The following is a 9,490-nucleotide window of genomic DNA, read 5'->3' as shown; positions in this document are numbered from 1 at the left end:
TCTCTCTCTCTGTCTCTATCTATCTATCTATCTATCTATCTATCTATCTATCTATCTATCTATCTATCTCTATCTCTCTCTCTCCCTTCCTCATTAGAGGTTCTCACACTCATCCACCCTAGTCATGAGCCTTGGGAATAGAATACTAAATAAAAATTAAGAGAACTTTAATGACTATCTTGTGCTTCTTGAGTCCATATGCTGCCTCACATTCCTTTCCCCCAACATGGTATCTACACATTCTGTTTTATCTTCAATGATAACCTATTTCTCTTGAACTACTAGTTTTCTGATATTCTTTTCTTCTCATTCTGTGTCTCTAGAAAGTTATTTTGGTTGCTGACAAAGGCTCCATATTTTCTCTCATGGGCAATCTCAGAACCAACATCACTGGCTCCCCTAGCTTCATCCTAACAGGATTCCCAGGACTGGAAACAATGGAACACTGGCTGGCCATGCCATTGCTCCTGCTCTATGCTGTCTCCATTGTGGGAAATGCCCTGATACTAGTCATTGTCAAGGAAGAACAGAGCCTGCACCAACCTATGTACTATTTTCTGTCTTTGCTGTCTGTTAATGACCTGGGTGTTTCACTGTCCACATTACCCACTGTCCTTGCTGCCCTCTGCTTCCATGCTCATGAGGTTACATTTGAGGGATGCCTGGCCCAGATGTTTTTTATCCACCTTTTCTCCTGGACAGAATCTGGAATCCTGCTGGCCATGAGCCTAGATCGTTATGTAGCCATCTGCAACCCACTTCGCTATGCCACAATCCTCACCAATGCCCGCATTGTAGCCATGGGACTGGCCACACTGATCCGTAGTTTCCTGCTCATCCTGGTCTTTCCCCTGCTCCTTCAAAGGCTGCCTTTTTGCCATACACAAAATGTCCTCTCTCATGCCTACTGCCTTCATGTGGACATGATCAAGTTGGCATGTGCTGATGTCACCCTGAATAGCCACTATGGGTTATCCATTGTACTCCTCACCTTTGGCTTGGACTCTGCACTCATCTTCCTCTCCTATGTCATGATCCTCCGCTCTGTGCTGGCCATTGCCTCCCATGAGGAGCGACTCAAGACACTCAACACCTGTGTGTCACACATCTGTGCGGTGCTCATCTTCTATGTGCCCATGGTGAGTGTGTCCATTGTGCACCGCTTTGGTGGCAACCTACCCCATGTAGTACATATCCTCATGTCTATCCTCTACCTCTTTGTGCCACCAGTGCTCAATCCCATTATCTACTCCGTCAAGACAAAGGAAATACGCCACAGATTACTAAAGATGCTTTTCAGGGTCAAGTTCTGATAGGAATAAACTTGAACTTGCTTTGTCCTCAGGAGGGTCATCCAAGAAAATGAGAGGATGAGGGACCATGCCAAATGAAGATTGGCTGAAGAAGTTAGAAGTTCTCTTGCAAAGAGAAATTAGAAGAGATATGAAAACTCTTCAATGATTTGAAAGGAAGTTGGAAATTAGCTAGTCCAACTAAGAGGAAAGATCTAAGACTAATTTTGGTGGGTCAGTGTGATTTTCAGAGATGTGAATTTCAGTTCAATATAAGAAAGAACTTTTTTAAGAATTTAGAGCTGTTGCAAAATGGAATAGATTTTTCCAAGACGTAATGAAATATCCATTCCCCTCCCGAAGATCCTCAAGGATTTGAGCTCAAATCCCACCTCTGATATTTTCTAAATGTCACTTATCACTTAACATATCACTTAACACTTTGAATCTCAGTTTCCTTATTGATTAAAATGGGTATGATAATTGTCAAGATACCTGCTTCAAAAAATTGAATGATATTCAATAGAAATAATATATGTAAAGCACTTTGTAAATTTTAAACACTATCTAAATGTCAATAATTATAAATGCATGAGTTGAACTCTCATTTCTCTCAAAATGCTAAAATTCTCTGATCCCAAGAAAGTATGTATTAAGTTTGTGCTGTCTTGGTGGACTTGAGGTAAAGGTGTATCATATCAAAAGGGTATCATAATGGTAAGGCAATGTGCAAGACAAATTGACCTATTGAGTGGATATGGTAAGATGGACACCAGGGCAAGTATTTCTACAACTTCTTCTTCTATTTCTGTTAGTCCTAAAATCTACTAATCATTGAACAAGTATTTATTGGGTTCATATTCCCTTAACTTCATGCAATCGTTATTCTTTAGTGGGATGTGAGAAATAAAACTTCAGGATATTGTCACATGGGCAAAGATTTTAAGCCTGACTATGCTTAAAAGACTTATTCTTCATTGTTTCAGGGTAAATTAAATCCAAAAGATTAAAGATGAATACTTGGAGGAAGGCAATATTTCAGTAGAATTAAATATTTTCTAATAAAGATGTCAAAAAAGGAAACAGGCTGACTTGGATGAACCAAGGCTTTCCTAGATAACATTGGATCTGTGGTAAAAAAAAAAAAAAAAAAAAAAAAAAAACCCTACTCCTTTCACCACTTATGAATCACTCTGTCCTGGACCCAGAAAAATAATTTAGACTAGATCTAGTTTTAGGGAGTCTGACCTCTAACCAGAGGGGGACTAGGCTTCTTTTAGTCATGCTTTTAAGCTCTTTAAACAATCACAGAGGTACCCTGAGGACTTACATACTTAGCTTAGATCCTGGCTCTATCTAGAGTTTCCTCAGGAAGGAAAGGGAGTTAAAATGCTATTTAGTATACCATATGACACAAGTATGGGTCACTATTTTATTCCTGTTCTCAAAAAAAAATGCTATTGATAAAAGATGTATTAACAAAACAATTTAAAATAGAATTCTGTAACTTAAGATATGATTCATTACAATCTTTTAGAAGGCTGATGTTTAAATCTCACCAGAATTTAAAGCAATTTTTTTTGCAGGACTACTAAGTACTCATTTCACATTTCACCTTGGCACTAAATTAGAGGCTCTTGGTTGACAACTTCTATCATACACTGTCTAAACTATGCCAGGTGAATGTCTGCTACTACAATAGCCAGTCTTGGTCCATTTCTCTTCTTTTTGGTGCCTATCCTCTTCATTATCTCTGGAATGGTTGTGGAACTTTATTGTGGAACCACTATTCAACTTTTATTCAGTAACTCAAAACCTGCAGATCTCTTAAACTTAAGAGGTCAGATCTAATCCAGAATGTGTTGATCTTGAACAAACATGAAAGAGGGAGATGAAATCTAATCTTAGGTTTGCTGAAGTAGGACATATACTTTAGAAGTCACGTGCTCATAAACCAATTGGAAGCAAGAAGAGAGATAGAACAAGCTACTCTTTCCCACCCTCTCCCCCACTTTCCAGTAAGTTGCAGCTTAAAAAGAAGATAAAAATGAAGATATCATGGGTTCATTTTAAACATTTCTTGTGCAATCACTTCTCTGGTACCATTATTAATGGCTGGGAGAGGACTCAAAATGCAAGCACTTTAGGACTAAATTTCCCATGGCTCCAAAGTTCCCATGATACAGGGAAAAGTAATGCTAATTCTCACTTATGAAACAAAATTGTTCATTATAGACACAATCATTTCCTTCCTTTGCTCAGATCTTTTTCAGAACAAGAACTATCTTACTGAAACTTGCCTCTCCCAAACAAATTTTTGCTCCTAATTATAAAACTTTTTGTTTAATCATTTTAAATTAAATTTTCATTTAATCAGGTCCATTGACCTCCAAATTAGAAGTCATAGCTTTGTACCCAAGGAGGTATGTGATCATCCAGCTGTTGAATGGGAAGATGGGTCACTTCCCCTCTTCCCTATGACAGCCAATTTTGGAATTCATCTTCAACACAACCATAGCTATCTTTACCCCTCAATCTTTCTCCATTTCCTTCTGTTTGCTCCTAACCTCCTCATTTCTGAAGCAAGAGTTAACCATTTAGTGGGACAACCAAACCACTACCTGAGCAGTGACAGCAGTAGCTGAATAAATACCACTGGCCACATTTTTCTCAAACTCCTTCATACCAGTCTTTTGACCCTCAGATCACTATATGAAGGCAGCTATTTTAGAACTGGTTGTAAATTTTCGTACTGTAATCTTGGAGAATTCTTATCTTCCCACTTTTAATTTTTTGGGAGGATAGAATGGGTTTTACTAAATGATAAGCAGCCATAAATAAGTTGCAGTTCCCTAGCTCATTAAGACTTTTTTTCCTTCCACATATCCTCCCATCTTCCAAATTTCCCTAAAATTAATTTATTAATTAGACTGACCAATAATCAATAAATTGACCAAAGTAGTCTTTCTTGATAACCAAAGGCAGTCTCCAATTGTCTGAAATGCCTATTTGCTTTCCTTTATTATTACTGCCTTTACTGAATACAAATGCACATTACTGGGATAATCCCTGATAAGAAAATCACTCAACACTAATTGGTGAATACTTAATTAGGTGTGATTTAAAAATCCTTAGCCCCTCTCATTTACTTTATCATTGAAGAGGAGAGGTCAACTGAAAAGCAACCCTGTCATGGCTCTAGCCCCCACTAGCCCCATTAGGATCTCTTTGGCTTGGTTTTTTAATCATGATCCAGGCCCCAAACTCTAATAAAGTGACCAAAGACATAAGACTCTTTCTGAGAAGCTTTGACCAGTTCAGTTTATCTTTTGTCTGATGATGTTTGTCCTTTGTTCTCAGAGAAGACCAAGACATAAACGAGATAATGCCATGGCAAGCAAGTGAATTGGATTTGAGTAAAAGGATGCTATACTATGTCACCAGTCTCATTTTCTCCTCCAAGCCATCTGCGGCCAGACATGAATCAGGCCAACTGCAAATGGCCCTCGATGTGATGCATTCAGAGTTAAATGACTTGCTCAAGATGACATAGCTAGTAAGTGTCAAGTGTCTGGGGTTGGATATAAATACAGGGTCTCCTGATTCCAGAGATGGTGCACAATCTGATGCTCTATCCCCTGTACCACTTAGCTATCTACAGAGCCAGAGCCTTGTTAGGGTGGAGTCCAAATCAAACTAGTTAATGAGCACATGCATTGAAGGATAGGAGTGATTACATATTACTGAATTGATCATGATCTTCCCAGATTAACTGCCTTTTCAGGAATGGGGTCTTTACAAAATAAGAGGGGGAAAAAAAGAATCAAAATTAATACTTGATTCTAAGTATAACAGTATACTATTAATTACTCTTCCATCTAATCAGATGTCAAATCTTCTGGTTTCTACTTCCCCTCCTTTTGCACCTGTCTTCTCTCTATTCACAGTCTTCCCCACAATTTAGGCCCTCATCACCTATCACCTGGACTATAGCAATACTTTTCAAATTATTCTCCTGGTGTCATTTCCCTCTCCAATTCATATCTCACACAATTATTAAAATTATTTTCCTAAAGTACATATCTGACCATGTCCCTCCCCACTCAATAAACTCCAGTGGTTCCCTATTACTACAAGATCAAATATTATTTTTAAATCTTTATCTAAACCTTTAAATTTTTTTTATTTTTGTGTATAAAATGTTTAATGTAAATAATCATCAGTATAATTGAACATATATATATATAGTTTATAAATAAATATATTTGCTTTGAGAACCTTGATTGGATTAAATATGTATTAACCTTTAGAGTTTGTCCTAATAAGGAATAAACATTAACCTCTAGGGTTTGACCTCAAGAAAGAGTAAAACAGAATCAGATTAACATACACAGTTATTAATAATTCTCTAAGCTCAGTGATTATGCAAGCATGTGGGGGGCATCTAGAGAGCCAGATGAAAAGGCTTTTTAAATAAAATTTCATTATTAGAAGGGGAGATCTGAAAAACTATTTTTGCAACAAGGGAGTGACCCTAAACTTAGGGTGAGGCTGGATATCAGTCACATCTCTTAGGAGGACATGCCAGGAGTGATGACTTCTCCCCACTTCAGGTTCTTATCAATTATGCCAAGACCTCTACAAAGTAAATGTGAATTACATTAAGAGCTACATAAAGCATTGTGAATTTCTCCCTCCAGAAACCATTCAGTAACATTAATGGAGATAAGTTGTCAACATATATGAGGGTACATGCTCAAATATTTCTTTTACTGGCAGATAGGTGTAATCAAAAAGTTTGAATACTACTGCACTAAGCACATGGATGGAGCTCAGACATCATATAGAAGTTAAACCCTGACCCCTATCATAAACTACCTTTTAAATCCTATTATACTTTCAGTCCTAACCTAGGCTCAAAGCCTTGAGCCCTCTTTGCTAAAGAGAGCTTGCTGCTGACCAAAACTGACCCTTAAACTTTTCCACAGAATGACCTCTGGTAAGGGCTACAAAATGAGCCTTGTTTCTGGTCACTTACTAAACTCTAATCCCAAATTCTGTCTTAATCTCTAATCCCTGAGTAAAATTATCCCAAATGATGCTAAAATTCCTAAACCTAGGACACAAACCAACTGGTGGATTATACCTGGAAATGAGTCTTAACTTTAGCCCTAGACCCCAACCTGAACTTCTAACCCTGGTCACAGTCATCCTTAATGTGAAGTCTCATTGGTTTGTTTCAATCAGGACAGAATTTGGTGTGGTGCTGTACATATCTTCAAAAAGAGAAAGAGCTCTGGGGGAGGCTAGGTGGCGCAGTGGACAGAGCACTGGCCCTGGAGTCAGAAGTACCTGAGTTCAAATCCTACCTCAGACACTTAATAATTACCTACCTACCATGTGGCTTTGGGCAAGCCACTCAACCCCATTTGTCTGGCAAAAACCTTAAAAAAAGACAGAGAGAGACAGAGACAGAGAAAGAAAGAGCTCAAAGACAAATACCAACTGTACTAAATGATTAGCATTATACATAGTCAGAGATAGTTGGTAATTGAACTGTACTAACAATTTTGGTCAAATTGACCTTCACAAAATTAGTCTCCAAAAAACTAAAAGATCCTTCTCTACCTTTCTTCCTCCTTTCGGCTTTCTACTTATTCCTGGTAGAGGGAGTAGACCTCAGGGTCCCTGAGTCCCTAAATCATTACAGACCCTGGAGACTTCCCTGTGATTCCTTTATAAAGCTCTTAGTACTGGGCACCTGCATTATCTGCATAGAGGGTTGTCAGTGATTGGCCATATGCTACTTCTATCCAAGACCTTTGCCCTCTTGGTATCAGCAAGGAAGGTAAGTACTATTTGCTCCCCTTCCCAATAATACCGGCCCATGTCTATGGATGGTCTTAAAGGAGTCTGGGTCTGAATGAGCATTGAACACTTCCTTCCTTGGAGGAATGATTTCATCCTAAGAAGAAACCCTTCTCTAAAATAAGGATTCAGAACTTTTACTGAAATATTTGAGACTGTTAACAAAAGACCCCCAAGCCACATAAAGGGACCTGAAGTGAAGAAGTATGCAATACACTAAAATTTGTTGTCTAAGAAAAACTTGTAAGAGACAAACGTATTTACAAGAGAGGAGAGAGAGAGAGAGAGAGAGAGAGAGAGAGAGAGAGAGAGAGAGAGAGAGAGAGAGAGAGAAAAGAATTAGATAATATAATTTGTTTTATTTTTTTTAGGGGACATGGCTAAGAGAGAAGGCACACAAGTCAGGATGTTTAGAAAGTCCCCAGCAAGATTTTTAGTCTGTAGCTGCTGCTCAAGGTTGCTCTTTAGCTATTTGGTTTCCGGCAGCTACAGGCATCTCCAAATTCCTCTAGCAAAGGACCACTGGTATGTCAAATGACTGGGATCAGAAGCCTTTCTGACTGGTTGGTTGTGTCATTTTGACATGTGGATAGAGTCAATATAAAATCCACATTAACAAGATCCTGTAAAAATCTGTAGTCCACGTTGCCTTCTATTACTTAGACTAAAGGTTCTAAAATATCTCTGTATTCTCTTCCAATGTTTCTGCTTCTGCTGATAGCATCATTCTTTTCAGTCACTCAGGTTCCAAATTAGAGATTTGTCTTTGTCTCTACTCTATCCCTGCCCTCCTCTGGCTTATATTGAAACTGTTCTCTGGGGGCAGCTAGGTGGCAAAGTGGATAAAGCACCGGCCCTGGAGTCAGGAGTACCTGGGTTCAAATCCAGTCTCAGACACTTAATAATTACCTAGCTGTGTGGTCTTGGGTAAGCCACTTAACCCCGTTTGCCTTACAAAAAAAAAAACTAAAAAAAAAAAGAAACTGTTCTCTACAATACCTCACACAGAGCACTCTCTCACTCCCATTGTCACTCCTCTAGTTCAATTCCTTACCTCATCTCTATTTTATCAGCTTCCTGGCTTCTCACCCTGCTACATTATTATCTACAATCCAGCATTCATACAACAGCCAATATAATTTCAGTTGTTCTACATAGACTTATTTACAGGAAGGTCCCAGAATCTGGGTTAAGTTTCAAGTTTTATTAACTAAGTATATTCCTAATAAGCCCAAAGAGTTTAAGGTGAATGAAGATTCTTGGGCGCCCTTAATACCCCTGTTGTCTCCAGATTAGAAAGGATATTTCTTTTGAGTAGAGATTTCTTCATCTGCTAGTTTTGTGTTCTTTTGAGCCCAGCCCAGGGTCTGGCTCATAGAGGCACTTAATAAATGCTTCTGACATATTTTGGCTAATTGAGCCTGGGTAAGTCTTTTAACTTTTCACTGTTCCAAGGTAACTCATTTAGTGTTTATCCTTTATTCTCAAAGAAGATGAAGTGGATCTTGCAAGTGAATTGGATTTAAGTGAGGAAGGACTGTGCAAAGGCACAACTTCACTTTCTCCTCCGGAACCATCTGTGTCTAAGTAGCAAGATTTGAATCTGGATGACTAATGATGATCCTCAGATAGTCTTTTTTAAGCTAAGATCTTTCCCTGGTCCTAGTTTAACTGAGGCAATGCCCAATTAGTGATTAAGGATAGCTAGAAAATGAAACAAAGAATAGTCATTCTATGTCAAGCTAATTCACTAAGACTGAATGTCACAACAATTGCTCGTCTGCCTTGCAAGAGAGTTTCTTATACAATTTTATTCATAGATCAGAATAAATAAGGTACTGCTTTTTACTTTTTTTGGTTTATTTTTTTTGGGGGGTGGGGGTGCAAGGCAGTGGGGTTAAGTAGCTTGCCCAAGGCCACACAGATAGGCAATTATTAAGTGTCTGAGGTCGGATTTGAACTCAGGTACTTCTGACTCCAGGGCTGGTGCTCTAGCCAACACACCACTGAGACACCTAGCCACCTATCCACCCCAAGAGGTTACTTTAAAAAGTAAAAAGCAGGGGGTGGCTAGGTGGCTCAGTGGTGTGTTGGCTAGAGCACCAGCCCTGGAGTCAGGAGTACCTGAGTTCAAATCCGGCCTCAGACACTTAATAATTACCTAGCTGTGTGACCTTGGGCAAGCCACTTAACCCCATTGCCTTGCAAAAAAATATTAAAAAAAATATAAAATCTAAAGTAACTTCTTACATTTTGAACAGCCTTCATTATCAAAAAAAAAGGTTGTTTTTTAAATGAAATTTATCCCAATCCCCTTTACTTTCACTGCT

At 38.6% G+C, this 9,490-nt stretch overlaps 1 protein-coding gene across 2 annotated transcripts; it reads left to right on the top strand.

The window, feature by feature from the left end:
- The first annotated feature begins 359 nt into the window (after positions 1 to 359).
- LOC141490133 (olfactory receptor 51I2-like) lies at positions 360 to 4,240 on the top strand. 2 transcript variants are annotated; one of them, XM_074190391.1, is made up of 2 exons: positions 366 to 1,289; positions 4,202 to 4,240. In XM_074190391.1, exons 1-2 carry the CDS (start codon positions 366 to 368, stop codon positions 4,238 to 4,240), a joined length of 963 nt encoding a protein of 320 aa, XP_074046492.1. The 2 variants fall into 2 exon arrangements, with proteins under 2 accessions (XP_074046500.1, XP_074046492.1); XM_074190399.1 differs by lacking the exon at positions 4,202 to 4,240 and having other exon boundaries at positions 360 to 1,313.
- The last annotated feature ends 5,250 nt before the right edge of the window (positions 4,241 to 9,490 follow it).

This window comes from Macrotis lagotis, chromosome 1 (assembly GCF_037893015.1).
Source record: "Macrotis lagotis isolate mMagLag1 chromosome 1, bilby.v1.9.chrom.fasta, whole genome shotgun sequence".
Classification (NCBI taxonomy): domain Eukaryota; kingdom Metazoa; phylum Chordata; class Mammalia; order Peramelemorphia; family Peramelidae; genus Macrotis; species Macrotis lagotis.
The sequence above is the reverse complement of the archived record's forward strand: the minus strand, read 5'-3'. Positions and strand labels throughout refer to the sequence as shown.

Coding starts and splice junctions, on each gene's coding strand:
- LOC141490133 (XM_074190391.1), top strand. CDS start 366: ATGGGCAATCTCAGAACCAACATCACTGGCTCCCCTAGCTTCATCCTA. Junction 1,290..4,201: donor TACGCCACAGATTACTAAAG/ATGCTTTTCAGG, acceptor CCAAATTTCCCT/AAAATTAATTTATTAATTAG.